General features: G+C 42.1%; 1 protein-coding gene across 3 annotated transcripts; it reads left to right on the top strand.

Moving 5' to 3' along the window:
- Positions 1 to 12,471: 12,471 nt before the first annotated feature.
- On the top strand, positions 12,472 to 21,203 carry zbtb18 (zinc finger and BTB domain containing 18). 3 transcript variants are annotated; one of them, XM_034681105.1, is made up of 3 exons: positions 12,472 to 12,958; positions 15,067 to 15,188; positions 18,088 to 21,203. In XM_034681105.1, exons 2-3 carry the CDS (start codon positions 15,173 to 15,175, stop codon positions 19,803 to 19,805), a joined length of 1,734 nt encoding a protein of 577 aa, XP_034536996.1. In that variant the 5' UTR covers positions 12,472 to 12,958; positions 15,067 to 15,172; the 3' UTR covers positions 19,806 to 21,203. The 3 variants fall into 3 exon arrangements, with proteins under 3 accessions (XP_034536996.1, XP_034536998.1, XP_034536997.1); XM_034681107.1 differs by lacking the exon at positions 15,067 to 15,188 and having other exon boundaries at positions 18,091 to 21,203; XM_034681106.1 differs by lacking the exon at positions 15,067 to 15,188.
- The last annotated feature ends 2,670 nt before the right edge of the window (positions 21,204 to 23,873 follow it).

Raw genomic sequence — 23,873 nt, 5'->3', positions numbered from 1 at the left:
GCCCATTACTTGCAATGAATGACAGGGGTTTCAAGCAAGTGGGAACTCATGTTTTGAATTCTTACAATTTGAAATCAGTCAGTCAGGCAATAACAAAACAGAGGTTACTGACCCTGAATCGTGTGTGGTTTCACATTATTGTACAGCCGAACTGCACAGAAGTCCATGGTTGCTCCAATGGTGATTTTTACAAGTGACAGGGTAGTTTTACTGTGTTTTTTTGCATCCTCTTGAATTTTGATTAAAACCTGAAGTATCATCTGGAAGTTTGTGTTCCGATGACTTCTTTTCATAATTCTGTATTCCCAATCTCAGAAATTCAGTCTGGAGTTAAGTGTTTAATCACCTATATCATATACATAATAGACCTATATAGATATCCTTTATAGTCAATAAAGTCTTTGTATGCCTGCCTGCCCTGCTGGGTTTCAGGTGTTAGATGAAGAGATAGACAGCACGCTGCAAAAACAGTCTTCTGCAAAATGTTCTATTCTAAGGATTCACAATGAGTTGCACTTTGACATTTAGAACAAAGGGGGATGAGATTTTTTTGTCAGAAAAGACTACTTACACACATAAAAGACAAAATCAGCAAAGAGATAAATAATCTTGCTTTATTCACAAGGGGCAACTCAACCTGAAAGTTCCTGACAGGCGCTTTCAGAGTGAAGGCTCCAGCTAGAAAACAATAAGACCTTTTACTGCAGTTAATCTGAATTATACTCTCTTTCCCTCAGGAGAGCCACTGGTTTCACTTTGTTCTTGTATCATGAGGAGAAAATAATTGCAGAAGTTTGAAGTTGACTTGACATTGGTAATTTATCAAAGCTGCATGTAGTTTGATTTATTTAATTCTAATAGTTCTCTGAGCGCTTTGAAATGGCTTGTAGTGACAATCACATCAAATCCATCTCTCCCTCTCATCTGTCTCTCTTTCCACATCTCTATCTTTCATTTTCTCCCACTTTTTTATTTTTTCATGGTGCCTCTTATTCTCTTTTCCATAAAAAAAAAAAAAAGGTTGCAATTTACTACTCCTGAATAATGAGAGTATGGCTCCCCCCATTTAGCCTGAGGCTTACAGCACTAACATCTGGGCTGTTTGGCAGGCTTGCTGGATAGCCTCTTCAATGCTGCTCCAGATGCAGGCAAGGGAGGCCCAGCACACACACAGATGGATACACACACATGCAGCGCACACAACATTGGAAACATTAATACGTGCATAAACACATTTGCACTGCACACATGAGAGAGGCAGATGTGAGAACAAATACAGATGTGGGAAGAGTTAAAGATACAGTAAGCCGCAGACAAACAAATACATGCACAAATCCAATTTTGCACCCAGATGGAGACAGAGCGGCAGCTGATGTGGTGGGCAGAGCCGGCGCATTGTTGGCACAGGTAACATGTTCTCAACAGCTGGCGCAGGTTAGGGATTCCTGGGAATTGGAGCCACAAGGCAAATGTTCCCGCTGGCTCGGGGGCTGGCGGTGGCAGGCTGGCTGGCAGGCTGGCACAACATCACCCGTACACACACATTTTGACGTAAAAATGATGAATCCAGCGGTGGAAGCACACAAATACTGTCACTGACACAAAGTACAGAGTTGATTGTTTTCAGTGAATATCCATACACACTTGTACAGCAACATAGAGCACGTTCACGAGGATGCTCAGATGAAGACGCACTCAGAATTTTTACTTTTTTTAATATCCACTTGCTTTACTCTGAGTTCATCTGTATGTGTTTGTGTATGTGTCTGTGTGTGTGTGTACGTGCATGCATGTTTTGTTTTGGTCTGTGTGGCAGTGTATTAGCCTTTTCACTGCCTGGGGGCTCATTTCCTGTCGCAGCTGTTGGCTAGTTCCTCTGACATCTGGACTGCAGAGAGACAGACAGGCAGGCAGATAGACGGACACACAGAACAGAGGCTACAGTGACGCTTTTTATTTCAACAAGATCTTTGATATCTTACAATAAAGATTTGAGGAGATCACACGGCTGTTTGTGCAGTCTTGGCTTGGACTTTGGCTGTTATGCATCTGCTGTGGCTGTATTTATTTAAAGCTCTGTCCATGTTAGTGTTTTCCACTCTCTATCTCTCCCTCTCTCTCATTGTTTGTTTGTGTATTCGGCCTGGACAGATCCCGCAGCTGTAGCTAGAAAGAATATTCCCATATCTGGTTTTGGATATCTTTTTCTTTTTTTTTCTCAGAAGAAGAAGTGTAATTTTAAGAAACACAAATGATCGTTTGTTCTTTCAATGTCTGAACAGTAGGTATGATACAATGTCACAAAACAGCAGCAGACTGCCTCATAATCCTCAAATAACTCCTCATATTATAAAGTCTGTGTAGTATTGCTGTGGTGGCTTTTGTGGTACTTAGGTACCTTTGAAGCAGCATTATGTTATTTTCCTCTGCTGTTTACAACTGTTTATGTCTCCCACTACATGTTTCCAACAATACTGACTCTCAGTACTCCATCTCCTTAAAGTTTATATCAAGACTGTATTTCAGAAGTCTTTAACGCCAACAGTAGGCTCCAAACTTTGAAGTCATCTCGTCATTCCTCTTTGACCTTTTACATTCTCAAGGCTTTTTAAAACTCTGAAGTATTAGTGTAAGAGCATTGTTCTTCTTTTAATTCATCTCTTATTTCTTTGTTGGTCTCACATTCAGAAATATGTCTTCTGTATCATATATGCAACTGTAGTGTCAGTCAAATTTGGTTAGGGCTTACACCAATCAGCCATGACATTATGACCACCGACAGGTGAAGTGATTAAAATCAATTACTTTTTTAAATGGCTCCTAACAGGGGGTGGGATATTTTACCATTTTGTCCTTGGAGTTGATGGGCTGAACAGGAAAAATGGGCAAGTGTAAGGGTGTGAGCAACTTGGGGGGGGGGGGGGGGGGGGCTGTGGCTCAGTGATTGAGTGGGTTGTCTCTCAATTGGAAGGTTGAGGGTTCTATCCCAGGTTCTGCTGTCAACATGCCGAAGTGTCCCCAAACTCCCCACAGAGTGTGAATGGGATTGGTTACAACTGATGGCCGCTTTACATAGCAGCCTCTGCCATCAGTATTTGTATGTGGTGTGAACACAGACTGTATATAAAAGGGACAGCGTCGATCTGCCTTTTCTCATTGTACGGTTTTGAAGCCAAAATATCCCGTTCCAAGGTCCTACGGAGTTTCTCTCTACGGCAGCTGTCAGTCAAAGCAAACCCGGATGTAAAACCCCGCTTTTTAACCTCTGATAACTAACGAAAAAGAAACTTTTCAGAAAAAAGAGGCCTTGAACACAAAACAGTCAAATAATAACTACATATCACCGCAGCATACTGATGTGAGAAACATTCGTATGACATGTATTTATTTTTTAAAGTTTGACCGCAGCCCCATTCAAATGAATGGGGGAGACAGAGTTTTTGACCTATATTGAAGCCAGCCACTAGGGGGAGCAGTTTTCGTGGCAGCCTCACTTCGAGCCGAGCGAGATGGCGTCCATTTTATATACAGTCAATGGGTGTGAACGGGTGAATGTGATGTGTTGTAGGAGTGCCTAGACTAGACTAGAGAAAGCGCTATATAAAACATAGTCTGTTTTCCATTTACCATTTGGATGAGGGCCAAATTGAGATGGCTAGATGGATGGTCAGACCATCTCAAAAACTGCAGCTCTTGTGGGGTGTTCTTGGTCTGCAGTGGTCACTACCTGCCAAGAAAGGAGAGACAGTTAAAAGTCATGTTTGGAAAAGGCTCACTGAGGCGCACATAGGGCGAAGACTGGCCGGAGTTGTCTGATCCAACTGGCGTGTGATGAGAGCTCAAACTGCTGAAAAAGTTCATGCTGGTTCTGATAGGAAACTGTCAGAGCACACTGTAAATGGCATTCTTGGTGTATGGGGTTGCACAGCAGTGAGTTCAAGGTGATGACTTGGTGTCGAAATTCCCCAGATCTCAATCCAATCGAGCATCTGTGGGATAAACTTGACAAATAAGTCTGAACACATAGAGGCCCCACCTCAACACTCCATAACAGGACTTAAAGGATCTGCTGCTAATGTCTTGTTGCCACATACCACAGCACACCTATTGCAGTGATCTAGTGGAGTCCTTGTCTGTGAGGTCACGGCTGTTTTACCATCCACTGGACAAATTTGTAACTCTTGCAGCCAGCTATCTCAGCATCTACCCCAAAGATTATGAATATTTTGGTGCAGTAATTTGTGTTCCCTTAAGGATGAATCTATCCTCTAACTCTTCTCCTGCTGTCAGCATCTGGATGAATTCTCACTCACTGGTCTATCAACACCTCTTATCAATGATTGTGATTATATACCTGCTTAACATCTGTGTATTAACAATTTTAATATGAAGATATAACTGCCCGTAGAACATTATGGTTCTTCTGGCTCACATAGATTAAGTTTGAAGACAAAAGAAAAAAAAGAAATTGGAAGATAAAAGCTCCTAAGTGTCCGGCAGGGGTGTTTTTCTGTGGCAGGACAACTGGCCAGATGTGGAACCCATCCCCAAAAAAACCCACCCACCCACCACATCAGCCCGCCCACTGCAACACACACACATTCTCAAACACACATTCTGCTCAGTGAGGGGATGGCCGGCTGGCTGTTGGCTTGGAGGCGCCATTAACCAATTTAGCTTCCAGATGTCCATCATACAGCCGTCGCCAGAACTGCACAGCTCTCTGTGAGCTTCACAAGCACGGGTGCGAACAGCCTACACACACACACACACACACACACACACACACACACACACACACGAACACGAACACGAACACGAACACACACACACACACTGTGAGGCTGTGATGTGCTGATGCTGAGATACAAACAGTTGCATATAGAAAGGCAGAGACTTGAGATGTACAAGACGTCTTCACTTTAACACATCACACATACAGCAGAGTCGACTGCACTGGCGCTGCGCTCCTCCTGTGTGTGTGAGAGAGAGTGATATTTGACTGACAAGCACAGATTCTGATGAAATTGAGACTCATTTTTTGATCATTTCTAAAATGATCCTCCACCATCTGGAGAAAAGCAAGTTAAATACACAGTTGTTCCTCCTGATGTCTGGTCTCCCTGAGACACACACACATTGATCAGAATGTGTGCTCTCATACACACTCGCTTGTCTAGAAAGGCAGACACACACACAGAGACACACACTCTCAACGCACTTACACAAACACATATTCACTTCCTTCAAATGGACAGATGCTGCACCTCTAGAGGCACAGAGACCCAGCAGCTGTTCCCCAGCCAGTCAGATGGGCTTCCATTGGATGCTCATGAATATTTTACACTCAGTCGAAATGGCTGCATTCCAGACTCCTACAACAGCAGCCACAGTGGGCCAGATGATCAGATTATTAAACTGTAGGGACTAACTTCCTCCCACCCTCAGTTAGAAAAAAGAAAAACTTGACTGGATATTTTTGTGGGCTAAGGGACAGAAAGTTTTATTGGTTTGTCAGGTGACTTATATATGATAACATCTTACGCTAGTGGGTTTTGTTAGCCTGTGATGGGACCAGCAGGTGGAACTACAATATTGACGTCCCACCACACCAACTCACCAACAACATACTGTATCAGCGATCCCTTCAAGTCAGCAAAGTCTACAGCATCCAGTTTCTTGAGTTGGTTTGAAGAAGACACTCATGGTTATCACAAGTTCAATGATTCTTGTGTTTCTATTTGTTGTTGTCTCTTGCCATAGACAGACAGAACAACACAACGTGATGATTGTCAGCAGAGCTGTCAATCACCTGGTTTTATCACATTTTATAGCACCAATTTATGTTGATCGATGTATATTTAATAATTTCATCTGTGGTCCACCTGTTGAGATGGAGAAGGAGGATTAATGACCTATGCTGTCATCAGGCAAAAGAGGGAGCTCCAGATATTTTGGCTTCACTTCATGTCCTCTATCTTTTCTTAAGTCAATGGTTTTTTCTTACGATTCAAACATCTGTTTGGTTAGTTGAGTTTTTAAGTTTAGTCTTAAGTATTCTTTTTTACGGCCCTCCTTCGCAGATTTAGTTTTCTCTTGCCTCATTTCATATTATCTTAAAATCGGATTCATAGAATCGAACTTTGTAAAATTTTAAAGTCAAATTATTGAGAATTTACATACTTTCAAATAGAACCCCAGAAATCCTGGTTTCTCCTTCTGGAAGCTTTGCTTAGGAGTATTCAAGGTGTTCAAATCTATCATGAGTTTGGATATACTGCTCACCTCTGGGAGTAATCAAGGAATACCAGGATGTCTTGGATACAGAAAGGAAGGAGGGGAGCCAGTTGTCTTAAAATACATTGCTTCCTTTTCTCTGTCATTGTCACTGCCTCAGAGGATGGATTGATCTCATCAGGCCCCAGGCTGAGATTCAAACATCTGTCTGCCTCTCCCCTCTTTTCCTTCCTCTCCCTCTGTCAGCCAGCCAGAGTCTCCCAGAGTGTCTCCCCTCCTGCATCCACTCTATTACAGAAATGATGAGGGAAACTGTTGGACATGCTGTGGAGAATGCTTGCAGCTGCTCAATCCGGAAGTTATTGGATGGATAGATGGATGGATGAATGATTGGTTGGATGGATGGATGGATGGATGGATGGATGGATGGATGGATGGATGGATGGATGGATGGATGGATGGATGGATGGATGGATGGATGGATGGATGGATGGATGGATGGATGGATGGATGGATGGGGGAATATAAGGATGGATGAATGGATGAGGGAATAAAAGGATGGCTCAATGGATGAATGAGGGAATAAAAAGGATGGTTGAATGGATGGATGAGGGAATACAAGGATGGATGAATGGATGAGTGAATACAAGGATGGATGGATGATTGAGAAATGGAAGAATGGTTCAAAAGATCAATGGATGGATGGATGGATGGATGGATGGATAGATTGATGAATGGATTAATGGATATAAATATAAATGGAGAGATTGATGATTAATTGGTGAATGGAAGGAAAAACTGAAATAGAAGGATCAATGGCTAATGATAAAATAAATGGATTGATGGATGGATGGATGGATGGATGGATGGATAAAGAGATTGATGAAAGGATGAATAATTGCATTGATGAATGGATAAATCAATGGATGGATGGATGTAAAATTGGATGGATGGATGGATAGTTGGATAACTGGATGAATGGATCAATGGATGGATAGACCGAAAGATTTTTTTGATTATGGATGAACAGATGGATGAACGGATAGAAAGATGGATGGATAGGTAGTTTGAAGTATAGACCTACATGATGTTTGCCTTGAAGTTGTGTCAGCGTCCCTAAAATCACAAGCACAGTTCAGGTCATTTGGCCAAACTATAGAATCCACTTGTTTAAGCTCTAACCTTTAATCTTTATGAAACCCAACATGAGGAGTTTTGAGCTGTTTTTGAATCAATCTTGATATTTTTCTGCTATATTACCCATTAAAACTAAACAGAGACTCCGCTATAAGATATTTGCTGTGGCTTGAATAACCTTAGGTCTGCAAATTTCTTGCTTCTCTCTAGTGCCCCCCACTCATCCAAGTATAGTAACTTGGTACTCCACAAAACCAACATGGTAGCAACCAGACTGCTAAATTTGTGGTTTTAGATACGTGGTTGAAAAATCAATGAATGTTGTTGCCGTGAGTATCTCAATTTCATATACAGCCATTGATTATTTACTCCTTGAAGCAATTAAGTCGGACTGATTAGGTCCAAAATACATCTACATCTCAAAATACACCGCTTATTGAGGGACAGTGAGACTTTTGAGGTCGTTACTTCAAGGGAAGTCTAGATTTTTAGAAATTTATTTTTCCATGTCAAAAAACTAAATCATAGTTTGTACAAAAAACTTTTTTTATTTTATAATCTACTCTGTTTACTAGATATGAGATAATGTTTCTGTATGCAGCCTCTTCTACTTTGCCTTTGAGCTGCTTTTTATGGGTTTAAGTTATCATGAAAGCCCCCTGCGGCTTCAAAGTTAAGTGAGAGGATTTACAATATATGTAAATAAGCTTAAACATCCTTATCTCCAGATTTACCCATAAAATGATGGGTCAGATTCACAGCAAGCTGGCAACAGATGTGATATTTATCTGTCAATAGAAAGAAATACATTGGGGAAATGATAAGAAATAGGAAAGCTTGAGAGATTACAGAATACATTTTTAGAGAAAAAACTTGATTATCTGTGATATCAATAAAATAAAAACCCATGATAAACCATCCTGAGGTGCCGTTTAGGCTGCATCATATATGGGGTCAAATAAGGGTCATCCTCAAAATGTCTTCCTGCTTTTAAACAGCTGACTGTGTTGAACACCTTTGAATATAAAACTACCTTCTAACATGAAGACCTTGATATAAAACTATACTAATACTGAACTGAATTACTAGAATAAAAGATGCTTCTCTTTTTTATTTATCTAAATATACAGCACAGTTAATGACCAATTGGGTCAGTGCCTGCCCGACACTTTTTAAATGTTTTATTATATTGGTATTTGATTTCCTCTTTGTCCTGCGTAAGTTTCATTAAACTGAACTGAATGGAGAATTGGAGTGTAAAACATGGGATCTACAGCGACCTCCAGAGGTGGAAAGTGGAGAATCACTTACATAGAGTGCTGTATATACTGAGGAACGTCACTCTTACTCACATAATCTGACATTTTTAGAATGTCTTGAAGCTGTCCTAAATAAATGTAATTATAATGAAACTAAAAAGTAGTACACCCTCGTTCCCATGGTGACTGTTTCCCTCTTAATGTATCAGATAATGTGTGGGACACTGCAATGAATTTCCTCTGAGTTGTAAAAACAAACTCTGCTTTGAAAATTGGTCTTTAGTTTTTTTTTTGCTAAAACGCGATCTGCTTTGTCTTTTAGGGAGGATGAAAAAGTTATACAGATTATTTCGAATATCAGGCTGGCTCTGCTTTTTTGGCTCACATGCAAACACACACTTACAATCACATGCACTTGACTGTATTCTGGCATCTGTGGTAAAAAAAAAGAAAAGTTGCCCAGAAACACAGAAGTGTGTAAATTTGTCAATGCATGCAAGACTATTTGAAGTGCATTTCTGTACATTTTCCTACAAAAGGGAGCATCTGACAGTGAGGTAAGTTTTATTCACTGCATCCAGGGATAAATGTTTTTAAAACATAGTCGAATATTTAGCTTAATTAACAATTTCCCTGTTGGGATTTTATTTATTTATTTATATGTATTGCTAAAATTAGATAACTGTTTTAAAAGGCCTTTCCTCAAATCAGAGTCTCTCTGTTCAGTCCTCATGTTGAACTGTTCCTGCACCAAGCGCCTGATTGTATTTTCGTGCGTGAACAAGGGGCTCATTGTCATGCCCTGGTAACATGGATGCCTAAATTGACAGACACACAACAGGGTCATCATTCATTTGCATTTTAACAATTCCTTCAGCTATGACACCAGATCGTGTGAATTCATTACCATACAGGGCTGTGGTTCATCCAGCCATCTATTAGTAACGCCAATTAGTTTACTGGGACAGGTTTACAGGATGCAAATAGGTCTGAAGACTCACTCAGGCAGCCAGAGCTGCACAAACTTTTTCATTGCAAGGCTCCAATGACTCCAATGATTCTTTTTAAGTCCCAGTAATCATCAGCTGACAGGGTTTCAAAATGTGTTACATGTGACCTTAGATGTGATTGTAACAGTAATTAAATGTGCATCAGTCTATTTATTACTTTTTTAAGTGTACATTTGTACAAAATATTGAACTGCAACATAATTAACTTGTTGCCCCTCTTTTTCCAGGAGCCCTTTTAATTCAAATCCCTTGTGTTCACCCTGTTTTTAGCTCTTGAAAATCCCTTTCCTAAGAACTGTGAAACAGGTTGTCTTTTTCTGGACATGGAGAAACTCTGCTGCTGATGTTGCTCTGTGTCCTAGATTTGCTGTCCTCTTCCTTTGGATGTTATGTATGAAACGTATAACCTAAATGGCTACAGCTCAGCAGCCCTCTCCACTGCAATCCTGTTCTTCATAGAAAAGATATAAAAATGATCATGAGGCAGATGAATGATTAAACACACAACCCACGTAAGGCTTCACTGAGTTGAATAAACAAAATCAACATACATTCCTAACTGCTAGCTGCCAGGGAAGGAACAGATCAGTCCAGTGTGATTCAATGAAATGGAAACTGCAACTTTCAGGTTCAACAGGCCTTTCTAAACAAAGGACGGCACAGCAAGTCACTCCATCAGTGTCATAGTGGGAGAGAAACTGAAGTTCAAATTATAACCTGTTATATTAATCAGAGGCTGTGGCTTGGTTTACATTCATATTTTCAGCTTGTCTAAATTATTCTCTAAACTGAAACCTGTAATTATTTGTTTTATTATCAACAAAAATGCTTGCTTCAATTTGAATGGCATTTACCAGAGTCTGCAGTGCCAAGTTGTTAGAGTTTTAAAGAATGTAAGCTTTGGAGGCACAAACTCCCGTGTTTAGCTCACCAGTTTATGTGAGGGTTATTCTTGTTGTGTGGACCATTATGGGTATTGAAACACAGCTATTGCACATCTGAGGCAATAGGCCACCACTCCATCTTTTAATAGACTTTTGTTTACTTTTACATTTGTATTTTTTTCCATCTAATTCATCTACCACAGTAATTTACCTGTGGATTATAAAAGTTAAACTTATTATCCTTATATATTAAATGTTTTTAATAACAATAAAATTAGTACCTTGTCTTTGAAGTATTTGCAGGTTTTAGTCAAGCAAAAGCTAACCCAAATGCCAATTTAAGACCACTTTTGCAACCTCTGCAAGTGATGCACTTATTTTGTACCAGGGATATACTTTTTTTTATATGTTTGCGTGGAGAAGATGAGTGTCCAGCGCAATTGGGCATATTGTGACTACTTTATGTGAAAATGCTGGAAATCTATGGTGGCCCTGAATGACAAAACAAATGTACAAAAGATGAAACACTTAGAGTTGGAGTTGGAGAAAAGTTTACATTTTGGAAAACATTTTTACATTTTATAAAACAAAATTACATCAGCAAAACACTTTTACCAAGGCCAAAACAAATTTACATTTAAGGAAAAAAATTTTTAAAAAGATGAAACACTTTTACTATTTCTGAAACAAATTAACATTTCATTTTTATGGAAAGGGAATGTACCAAATACCGGAAGTGATCTGGAAGTGATCGGGTGAGGGGTCATTTAGTTTGTTTTAATGGAGAGAAACCAAACGGAGCAACTAGTTTACATATTAGGACATCCTCGGGTCTCAGAGAGAGGTGTCAGACCTCAGCTGAAAAAGCATCATGTCTCCGGAAAAAAGCTCTGTTATATCTCTGCAAAACATTCATCATGTGTACAAAAAATACAACAAAAAGTGTATCTAAATCTGACTACCAACCCCATCTTTAAAACAGCCTCTTCGGTACAAAACTTTGGAGTAAGTTACCCTAAAACAGGGGTGTCAAACATGCGGCCCATGGGCCAAAACCGGCCCGCCAGAGGTTCCAATTCAGCCCGCAGGACGACTTTGCAAAGTAAAAAAATTACAGCGAAGACATTGACTGCAATTTTTCAATAAAAGTAACTACTATTTTAAATTTTTCCCCTGGGGGTCGCATAAAATCATAGTGCTGACGGAGCACAGTGCTGAGATTCATAAAGACTTTTTAGAGCACTATAATATGATCCACTGACTACTAACACTAGCACTACACCCCTGCATACAACACTGTCCAGCAAGCAAACTGTTCCTCCTGGAGCTGGGGGGTCCACAATAGTCAAGTTTACCTTCATTATTATAATCTGTTCTTTTGATGTAAACATTAAACTGTCAGGTGAATGGGTAACTTTTGTGTTTGGTGTGTTCACAGCAGGTTTCTGGGCTTAAAGATTAAAATATTCAGCCCAATGAGACTCATCATGGCAAAAATACAACAGCTGTTTTTTGTAAAAATATAGTTCCTTAAATGTGAACATTTACAGAATGTTCTTGTACTTTTTTGCGCTAAAACAAAGCAAAAAAATGTAGAGTTTTCATTATTTATAGGTTATTATGTTATGATTTTACTGGACCGGCCCACTTCAGATCAACTTGGGCTGTATGTGTATGTGAACTGAAATGAGTTTGACGCCCCTGCCCTAAAAGAATCAGAATGCGCTTTTATTTCTCATTTATTAATTAGTATTGATATTTATTGGAATAATGGATACTGAAATGAGTAGTGTGTGTGATAGGTATAGTCCATACCACATAATCGATACGCCCACCACTAGTAGGATAGTTTTTCCAGTCAAGGTGGTGCACCTGCTCACATCAGCTCCGCCCCTGTTACGACTTGACTACAGTACCCATGCCGCACCGCGCCGCTCTCCGCTCTCTCGCTCTCCGCTGCGCCAGTCAGTCAGTCCGCCTCACTGACTCGCAGAACCAGTTGGTTTGGCCCAGCTTTCTTCTTCTTCTTCCCTGACTGCTCACTCTGAGGGTGCCTGCTGCTGCTGCTGCTGCTGCTGCTGTTGTTGCCTGGTGTCAACCTACGCCGACGAGAGAAGAAGACATATCCCTCCCTCTCCTCTGTTGGAGGGCCGCTTCTAATTTGCCTTCACTTTCCTCCTCGCCGGCACCATTGGCTTCCGTGCTGTGCCAGTCAACTCGCCTCCTTTTTCCCAGCCCCGAGTTGAGCAGCAGCAACAGCTCGGAAACATCTGGCCGCCGCAGAGTGCTACACTCCCCGCACGTCCCCTCCGCCTCAGCAGCCTGTTATGGAAATTAGTCCAAAGTCAATCTAGTTTTGTGTCGGACGGAGGAAGAAGAAGGAAGGGAGGTTTGACGGAGGCAGCGGGGAAGACGGTGGACCGTGTTGTCTGTAAGTGCTGCTTCTCATACCCGGAGTCCGATTAAAGAGGGTGGGTTATGGAGGGGAAAAAGTAGCTAAACCTTCCTTAGCATGACTGTGTTGTCTCCTCGCACTAATAGTTGCCATGTTAGCTCTCCCCTTGTGGTGTTTTAGCAGCTGTTGTTATAGCACCAGGGCCTCCAGAACAACTGTAAATAGCTCCATAATGAAGCCTCTTCGCCTTACTTTGTTAGCTGTGATCCGGCTATAGCTAGCTGCGTGGGTCAGTGTGTCTCAGTGTTTCTTATGTCTTCAAATTAATCACACTTATCTTTCTTTTTCATATCAAGTCACTCAGCTTCTCACATGTTACATTACTTGGACTTTTTATGCTAATTTCCACACCGGGCAAGTCGCAACAAAGAGTCACTTTCGCTGATGGCTGCTTTAAATGAAGTTTAGGAAGTCTTGTTGCAATTTTGTAACAAATGCATTTATTGAATTGCAGACTTTTGTAAGTTGAGGTGTTGGATAAAGCGCTGTCACGGTGTTCAAATGAGTCCAAAGCAAAATAGAAATTGAATGAAGTGCAGAATGACACGACTTTCTCACAGTGTAATTTCATGTCCTGACCGAAAGTGGAGTCATACTGTTAAAGGGAAGTTCATGTTGGATACATTCATTAATGCATTGATAGGCACGATATTTAATACATAATATAGATTTAAATAATTTTTTGTTGAATTCTAAGTAATGTTTTATTGAATTAAAAAACTTTTGGAAAAAAAACAACTTACTCTGTCACCTTACTTTGAATTACGCATCAAAAAACAGCAAAATAACTTTAATTTAGTCAAATGTTTGTGCGGATAAAAGGCTGATAAGTTCACATTTTTCCGTGCATCTTTAATTAAAATTGATTACACATTTGCAGACTTAATAAATGTTTTTGTTGTGTTTTTTGCAGCATTTATATGCCTATTTATTGTAAAGGAGGGTAGTTTTGTTCTTACACCTGTGCAGTAAATACCTGAATTGTCAGGCGCAGACTTTCACTGAAACGAAAGTGAAATAATGATGTTGTAATAAGTTTCTCCCCGGCTTATTAAAGGCTTGTATACCCTTTGTCAAGGATTGGCTCTCATTAGGTTCTTTCTCTTTGAGTCGCCCCCTCTGTTTCCTCATTTAATTTTTTTTGTTCCTGTCAGTTGTTCTTAGGGGTCTTTGCAAAGGGGGGGCTATACCCTGATGCATGTAAGGATGGATGGATGAATGAATGAATGAGTGACTGAATGAATGCAAGAGGAGGCTGCAGCGCTGAACCGTGAAGAAGTGGAAAACAATATCAGCTGCGTACGTCTGTCAGTTGCAAATGTGCTGTGTTGGCCTTTGTTTATGGTTACTGGAAGGAGACAGAGAGACAGAGACGCATACACAGAGGAGTGTTCAAGCATTTAAAAAAGGGCTTTAAAAAAGTTTGTCATGAACCGCTGTACATTTTGCAAACTTTCTCTGTTCCCTGATAGTTCCGGTAGCAGTAGGTGGTTGTGGTGATTTTATGAATAAACTCTGTTTTCCACAAGCCAAATCAGCATCCCACTGCATTTAATAGACCTGGAGTTTATTACCCAGGGAGAGAACCGGGGAGAAAAAAGGAGACAAAGTTGCGTGGTGTTGGTGTTGGTAGAATGAAAGAGGAGTCTGGTGGCAGGAGTGTAGAGGAGGCAGCATATGGCTGTAGAAAGAGCACAGCTGGAGGTAGCATCTCCATCTGAGGATGATGTCAGAGCAGCTGACAGGCTGCCATCCACCCCACCTCCTCCTCCTCCTCCATCCCTCCACCGCCTCCACCCCTCCCCAGTCCTTTATTGTGAGTCTCAGCGGCAGCCTGGGAGAGTTAGTGCTGTTTGTGTGTGTGTGTGTCTGTGTGCACGCTGTGTATGTGTGTGTGTTTGTGGCTGCCGATCAGCGCCAGTTAGGAGGAGGAGGAGGGAGGTGGTATCTCGTTCCCCCTCCAACATCTCCTCCACTTTGCATCTGTCCCTCGCAGTTTGAACAGCGTGTTTTTTTTTTAGTTTTTTTTTGCCTGCCTCCCTCTTCTTTTTCTTCACTTCTCCTCTACCCACTCATTGATTCAGAGAGAGCGAGCGAGGAAGAGAAAGAGCAAGAAAGAAAGAGAGAGAGATACAGCCATTCCCAGCCAGAGAGCCCAGCTATTCTGCTACAGTGGAGTTAATCAAGTTGATGCATACTGCTGCAGGTATCGTTCTGTGTGTGCATTTTGTCTGTGTGTGTGTGTGTGTGTGTGTGTGTGTGTCTGGGGTTAGTGTAGTAGTGATTTTGTTTTGTTGTTGTGGGGATCTTCAGCATGTCAAACCAGTGCGAGCGCTGTGTGAAACTGCTGGTGAGTGCTTCAGTAGTAAACTCGTGTTGGTTGTTGCTGTCTTGTCTGAGGGGTAATTGCAGTCCGGTAAACGCTCTGCTGTGTTTTTAGTTTGTCGTCTGGGGACCAGCATTTAAAACTGAGCTATTGTTTTGTTTGCTGTTGAAAGGATTTTTAGACACATTGATAAAAGCCAAGTTACAGGTGGGAGTTCTTTTTTCTTAATTAAGGTTGATTTTCTGTTGTTTTAACGATGAAATCCAGGAGATATATTTATTAGAAGTAATGCTGTTTCCTTATATCTCAATTAAAAAATATAAAATTAGTCTTTTTTCCTTATTTGTGTTTTAAAATAATAGCTGTAAAATTAAATTTTTTAAAGTTTATAAATAACAAAAAAAGTAGTGCAGAAAGAAAGCCGTCTTTTAATCCTAATCTTATCTTTTTTTTCCCTTTAGTTAATTCCAACCCGCTGTAAAATTACTTGAAAGCATGTGCGGTCCACTCGAGCCTCTTTTTTTCCCCTCCTGTCGGCTGGAGTGGAGGAGACTAATTTAGAAGTTGCAGATTTGAGCTGCCTGAATTGGCTAGACAGCTGTAATCGCACTCCCTCCTAGTCTTAATCTCTTTATCTGGCTAGCAGCTGCCATATGGCCCCCGTCAGCTGGATCAGATGTGGGTAAGCCTCCCTCCCCGGCCGTCCCAGCCTCTCTCTCTCTCTCCCTAACCCTCCCTGTCCCTCTGTGTGTGTCTCTCTCACTCAGACCCCTGCCTGGTTCCCTGGGCTGGCCGGGCCGGGGCGGCTGACGGGGCTGCTGCCCTCCTGAGCCTCCGCCGACGGCTCCCTCCCCAACGCCCGCCACCGCCGTCTTTATTTTTAGCCATCTTTAAGGATTAGGATTGATGCTGTGACGAGCAGGGCACTTACAGTGATTGTACTGTAAATCTTCTCTTCTGGGTGGTGGTGGTGGTGGTGGGCGGAGGGTTGGGGGAGTTAAGGAAGAGGGCAGTTTCTTCTACGGGGCGGATGTGCAGGGTTTTTTTTTTTCTTGTAAGACTCAGATGGGAAGGAGTTTGTGAGTGACGGATGGTGTGTGTGTGTGCGTGTGTAAGGAGGAGGTGGTAGAGGGGTTTGGCCGGACAGAGGGGGGAAGAGGGGGGGTTGGGGGGTGGGAGGTGGTACACCCTTGTCCCCGTAAGCCCCCTCATTAAAAGCAGTCTGAACGAGCCGGAGGGCGCACACACATTTACACATTACACAGACACACACAGACATTCTTGGTTTAGCTTCATTCAAATGAGGTGATTTAACTGCTTTGGTTAACACAGTGTAGAGCGGGATCCATGTATTTTCTCAGGCAGGACAAATCGACTTGGTTAACAGGTGGGACTTGATCATTTTTCACATTTTTCTCTCGTTTTTTCCATCGTTTTTGAATTTATTTAATCAACTAAATTATCTCTTTTTGAGCAAACCTGAAGAGCATTGTTACAAGTTTTCAGTTTTTTCCTCTCGTCTAATCTTACACCTAAAGCCGCAGCTCGCAGGTTAAAGGAGGGACAAGCTGTTTTCGTTTTCAACAGTGCTATTTCAATTGGCCGGTTTTCCTGCTCGACTTAGCCTGTGGAGGTGGTTGGTAGGTAGGCTGGTACTAAGTGTGTGTATGTGTGTGTGTAATGTGTACGTGAGGACAGTGTGTGCAGCTGAAAGCCGGTTACCTAAAAGGGCTGTGCCAGGCCAGGCCAAAGTGGGTTAATAAAAATAACCAGCGTAGGAGCAGCGACAATCCAGTAGTGCAGGCAGAGGAGTTAGAGAGAAACAGAGAGTGGAGAGACAGAGTGGAAGAATCTGTCGCTGGTGGTTTACCTGAGATTAAGTGTCTCTAAGGAAACAAGCAGAATCCATGGATATGTTTTAATTACCTAAATCTTTAATTGCTATTTTTCTTCATTATAATCGTCTCTTTTATTTACCTATTTTCTTTATTTAATTTAAGATAAAGTGAATACATGTCAGAATGAGAAATGAGCAGTCGGTATCATTGTGTAAGGAAATGTGTGGATGTCTTCACGGTGACCTGCATGGTGTTTCAGATCAGTCGAAACACCTCTGCTGAGTGTAGATAAAACAGACAGATATTTGATTTCATATCTTTACTGCACATTTTCTATTTCTGATATACTAATAATGAGTTTAAATACTTCTTTTTCACATGTTGGTCCTTCTATCTTTCCTAAGCTACCTTTTTCTTCTATCTCTTCTCGCTGAGCATCCTCTTTTCTGTGGTTTGTTTTCAGCATCTTAAACCGTATGTGTTAGTGGCATTTGTCCCTCTCTCTTGCATTTCTCTGTTTTTATTTTAATTGGCCTTTTTCAGGATAATTTAGTTGCAGAAATTGCAGCGTTAACATGAAAGCGAGAGAGTTAACAAAATACAGTGTCATGATCCCAACTCTTGAGTTCTACCTCACACACACAGATATTTCATTTTAAAAATTAAATTAAGTTTGTTTTCTTGCCTCCTTGAAGAATTTGTCAGTATCTGTCGTCCTTGAATTTAAATTTGACTTTTGTAGTTTTTGTTTTTGATCTGCACTTCATGGTTTTATTTTTTTCTCAGTATTTACCTGCACTGGAAAGAATATTTCATTTAAAACGCAGTGCTTAATTAAAACCAAGCAGAGTGTATTTTAAAGCCCACGTGTGTAAATTCCCAGATAGACTTTTATCAGACGTGTCTAACTTTGACTCTTCCTCTGTGTCTCTGTGTGGCAGCAGGTTATGAGGACGGCAGGATGGAGTTCCCAGACCACAGCAGACATTTACTTCAGTGTCTGAGTGAGCAGCGGCACCAGGGCTTCTTGTGTGACTCTACGGTGCTTGTGGGCGATGCCCAGTTCCGGGCCCACCGTGCTGTGTTGGCCTCCTGCAGCATGTACTTTCACCTCTTCTACAAGGACCAGCTGGACAAGAGAGACGTGGTGCACCTCAACAGTGACATTGTCACCGCCCCAGCCTTTTCCCTGCTCCTGGAGTTCATGTACGAGGGCAAGCTGCAGTTCCAGGACCTCCCCGTAGAGGATGTGTTGGCCGCAGCCAGCTACCTGCACATGTATGACATTGTCAAGGTGTGTAAGAAACGTTTGAAGCAAAAGGCCACGCACGAGGCAGACAGCACGCGCAGAGAGGAGGACGGAGGGTCCAGCTGCTCCGATAAGGCCGACAGTCTATCGGACGGTTCTCCGGGCCGGCCGGCCACAGCCGACTTGCTGCACAGCGACGAAGATGAGGAGGCAAAGGCTGAGGGAGGACAGCTCTGGCTGAGGCTGCCATCTGCGGACAGACCAGGGACACCAGCCATGGCTACCTCCAGCCCAGGGCACGGCGATGCGGAGATACAGGGTGGGGAAAGGCTGAGTGAGGGAGGGAAGCTGCTCTCCCCGGCTGGCAGCCCCACCAGCTCCACCGGATCCCACTCGCAGAGGTCTCATCGTTCCGTAAGCTCACGTGGAGGACACCGGGGCAGGAGAGTGTCAAATGATGCAGCTGACTGCGTCCTGGATCTGTCAGTCAAGCCAACTGCAGGTAGCAACCACAGTAACCACCATCAGTCCTATTTCAGCGGGGCAGCTACACCAGACAGCCTACAAAGCCCATTGGCTGTGAGGGTAAAGGTGGAGAGGGGTGTGGCTTCGGATGAAGAAGAGGAACTTGGAGGTGGGGACTATGAGATGGAGCACAGCGGCATCACCAAGGCAACGATCCCCAGCTCCAATGGGGGCCTGACCCACCACGGGGTCGGAGGGCCTCTGTCAGCCCAGAGAAGGCTCGGCCTCGAGGCGCACCTATCCGCTCTGCGAGAGGCTTCTCTAGCCTCCGAGCTGGAGCGGGATGAGAAGCCTTCAGCCAACGCAGACGATGAGGACATACTGGGGGGCGACAATGAGCGCTCACAGGCTGAGACGGCCAGCATAGATAGCGCCCTGCTGCCCTACGTCTCCAACATGCTGTCAGCTCAGCACACCCAGATCTTCATGTGCCCGCTGTGTAACAAGGTTTTCCCCTCTCCACACATCCTCCAGCTCCACCTCAGCTCCCACTTCAGGGAGCAGGAGGGCATCCGCTCCAAGCCCGCTGGAGACGTCAATGTGCCCACCTGCACCATCTGCAGCAAGACCTTCTCCTGCATGTACACGCTGAAGCGCCATGAGCGGACACACTCCGGTGAGAAACCCTACACCTGCACCACCTGTGGCAAGAGCTTCCAATACTCACACAACCTCAGTCGGCACGCAGTGGTACACACGCGTGAGAAGCCGCACGCTTGCAAGTGGTGCGAACGGCGTTTCACGCAGTCCGGGGACCTCTATCGACACATCCGCAAATTCCACTGCGAACTGGTCAACTCGCTGTCAGTGAAGAGCGAACCGCTGGCACTGCCCAATGTCAGGGATTGGGCTATCGAGGACAGCTCCCAGGAACTGTGGAAGTAGAATCAGACTGTGGGATTTGATAAAGGGAAAGAAAGCGGAGAGAAAGAAGGGCAGAGAGGCATGGGGAGGTGAAAGGGAGGTGGCAAAGTTTGATATTCTGGGTTCAAGTGAGTCATGTTCTTGTGTGTCGCAAAATCTCATTCAATTGCACTTTAATAGCACATGAAAATGTTACTACTGAGTTTTTTTGTTGTTGCTGTTTGAGGTAATTTTATTTCTATTTTATTCTGAACTCTTATTTTTATTTGGCATAAGTTCTGTTTGGTGGTTTTGATTGCGTCTGAGGACATGGGAGAATGTCTCGCCTTTTTGAGGAGTTTTCACTCTGTTTATGTTTCATCTCAGACACAACACTCCGATGCTGGCCAGCGTAACGGTCCCAGTTCTGCAGAAAAAAAAGCAAACACCACTGCAGGAGTTCAGGTCGAACACACTGAAGTGAAAAGGCATAACAATACACTAAACGGGTACTGTGATCACCGCAAGTCAAAACCACCACACGCACAGTTTGAAGACGTGTGTGTATGTGTGTGTGTGTCCGTGTGTGTGTCTGTGTGTGTGTCTGTGTGAGTGGTGATGCTGCACTACTCTGGCAAAAATTTCACCTGGTGTGCGTGAGTGTGTGTGAGTGTGTTTTTTTGTGTATTAATTTTATTTTCTTCTGGCATGGAGGTGTCGTTGGCGAAGCGCTCCCCGCTTCTCATTAAGCTCTTTGCTGTTGTGTGTTCAGGGTAAAGCTGACTGACTGACAGACAAACTGATGGCACTCATGCAATGCACAGCCTCCTTTTTTCACTTCCAATCAATCTGAAGTATTTTCTAAAAATGAAAAGACCTTTACAAATTATTATAATAATTATTATTATTATTGTTATTAATAGATTTTTTTCTTAAATGTAGCTGGCAGTCTTTAAAACATCTCTTGTTGAAAAGGTATTTAATTTAAAGTTGTTGTACATTGTTCTGCTATAGTTTTAGAACTTTAATCCGTTACATTTTTTTAAATTAATGATTATTATTATTATTATTTTGTTACTTTTTTTGTAATGGGACCTGCTGTTGTTGCATGAAGTCCAAACCTGTATATTTTAAAATAGAAATGTGAATTTGCTGTATTACTGTACACATTGTAATTGATCAAATATTTGACAATGGGCTTTTTGTTTTTTCCTTTTTTTTTTATGTGAATACTACTCCAGGGTGCGGTCTGTTGAAAAACTGAATATTATTCTCACGACTATGGAAAAAATGCATGAAAATTTGATTTTGTCTTAAACCTTTAAGTTGTGGTTTTTGCATCAGGGGGAAATGTTTGAACAGTTCTGACAGTGAAAAGAAGATTTTTTTTTTCTATTGGTCATAGGTCTGTCGCTGGGCTCCTAGAAGAATGTTACCGAATGTGTTTCTGTCGGATGTTGAAGCGATAAGATGAAGCATTTTTAAGCCTGTGACTATATGCACTGATCTCTCTGCTGTGTGTATGTGTGTTTTGTGTGTGTGTGTGTGTTCATGAGTGTATGGCTCGGTTATTACCAGTCATTTTAACCTACTGAAGATCAACGTCCACCCAGCACTTCCTCCTTCTGCTCCTCCTCAGGCGTTACATTTCTCTGCTGTATGTTTGTTCTCCATCTCTCATGTCTCCGTCCTCTGCAGCTCTAGACCGAGTTGAGCCGTGTTTAAATATATTATTTTTGCTTATTTGACACTCCTTAGTGTAGGTCTGTTGAGTGCAGTTACACGGCTCTGACTCGGCTAAAGTGTGGACAGTAACGGAGAAGAGAGGGAATAATAAGGAGAGAGGCTGGAACTGAGCTGCCCTGCTGAAAGTTAAAGGACTAGATATCTTAGTCACAATCGCTGAGTCAAGCTGTGCTGTGCCGAGCTGAACGGGCCATTCGGATCACGAACAAACCACCCAACTCAACTCAGCGCAGTACATTTAACATTTGACGCAGCTGTGTGCATCTATAACGTGCGTTTTTGTTATTTAAACCTAATCCTTTGATGAGTTAGATGGGAGAGAATTGGCCCGCCTAAATGCACCTTTTTAAGCTAAAAGACATAAAATCAGATTTTTTGCTGAAAAGATGCCTTTATTAATAAAACATTTCTGACGCTATGGAAGTATTTGATACTGTAGAGCAGTGGGAAATAACTGTTAAAAACCGTGTATGAATTCATGAAAATAATTGAATTTATCTGAAAATGATGTCTTATATTCTGATCGTGCGATTGGAAGAATTTCTTGCTTTTTTTGTATGTGAATGTTTGGAATCTGGGTTTCAACAATTAACTTATCTGTCAGTTTATTTTTTTAAATCTCTGTATCTCAAATTTCTTGTCGGAATTTCAAAGTAATGGTCAAGCGTTTACACAATCCAGAAATATTTGACACAGAGATAAAAAGTGAACACCCATATTTTCCCCTCAGATAGATGTGTGTGTATATGTATGTGTGCACACCCCCATTGATGTGCATGTGGTGGGTGGGGTGGTTGTATGTGCCGTCCTGTCATCTGGTGGCACCTACAGGCTTTGCCAAGGCAACAGTGTGGGTGACATTGCGGCAGTTTGCACCGCATCTTCTCATTTTTTTTCCTCTGCGAAACGTTATTTCTTCACTGGCAGCGTCTCTACATATGGGCTCACTCCATCCTGCTGTTGTTTTCATCATTACTGCTGATTTATTTTTTATTTTTATCATCTTTTTTTTTTTTTTTTGATCTTCTGGTTGTACTTGACCGCCTTAAACTGCTGTAGTCCGGGCTGTATTTTTATTTTATGTTCTTTTTGAAGTGTAAGTGTGGGGTGGAGTTGTGGGAGTAAGACTCTGTGAAGTAGCCACCCTGACGAAACATCTCCTTATTTTTTGCTGTGCTTACTTGAAAACAAAGGGGGGAGAATTTTTTTTTTTTAAAAGCAAGGTATAAAATAAAATGTTCAAATTTCATAGACAGTTTATAGAAAGGTGGATGGGGTAGAGGGTGGAGGGTTCAAGGGTGGGGGGGCTTGAAATGACTGAGTGTTTTGAAAAAGGACAATCACTGTCTGGGGAAAAAAAACAAGCAGATTTTGATTTAAATCTATTTTCTCCCTGTTGAGATTAAGAATTGATTTTGCTTTTATTTTACGTTCCTTTTTCAGATTTAGTCATTTTTAGCTTTGACAATCATAGTTGGGTTTCTTTCTTTTTTTTTACTCAAGGGGAGTAAATTCTAATTGTGTTTAGTTTTGTAATTTTTGGTGTGCTGTTGACATTTTTAAATTGTGTGCAAACTGCAATAAATTATATGAATCTTGCAATTCATCCTGCGTGTTAAGTTTTCTCTTCTTTTATCCCGTTCTTTCAAAAAGTGCGACTGTCGGCAAATTTTAGAACACATTACGAAATTCCACTAATAATGAGTCAGTGCGGAAATGTTCCTCTTGCAGTTTTCTTTAACATTTAAAACCTAGAAATATTCAAAGTTTAAATCATCTTAAGCACAGGAACAATATTGTAACTTCAGTCCATGTGTAGCTCACACGCTTACACAGACTTACGATTGCAGGACATTTCTGCATCCTGCTCCTCTGTGACTTACAGTGTGGGTGGGAGTTGTTGATGTGTGTGTGTGTGTGTGTGTGTGTGCGCATCCTTAGCAAGCCGTGCATGGACACAGCATGATGGCCTGTGTGTGTGCGTTTACTCACTTTGTGCTTTTGCGTGCCTGCACAACTCCTGATATATCTGCTGCACCGGTCGAGGTGTAGGCTGTATTTGAGAAGAAAATGTGCAGCAGCTTGCCGAGATCTAACCCCCTGCAAAACACACACACACACACACACACACACACACACACACACACACACACACACACACACACACACACACACAGCCTTATTCCAAAGCTCCTCAAGTACAGTTTTCCAGCAAAGAAATCAGCTTTAGCTAATGTATTGCTGCTCAGTAAACCTGCTCTTACAGATGTATTCTAAGCCCCTGCACTCAGAGGCCAAGGAGCAGCCTTCATTAGGCCACAGATGGTCTCCACAGTAAGCCCCCAACACACACTCACGCGATAA

Source organism: Notolabrus celidotus, chromosome 4, assembly GCF_009762535.1.
Source record: "Notolabrus celidotus isolate fNotCel1 chromosome 4, fNotCel1.pri, whole genome shotgun sequence".
Taxonomy (NCBI): Eukaryota; Metazoa; Chordata; class Actinopteri; order Labriformes; family Labridae; genus Notolabrus; species Notolabrus celidotus.
Note: the sequence above shows the minus strand (reverse complement) of the source record. Positions and strands in the feature narration are given on the sequence as shown.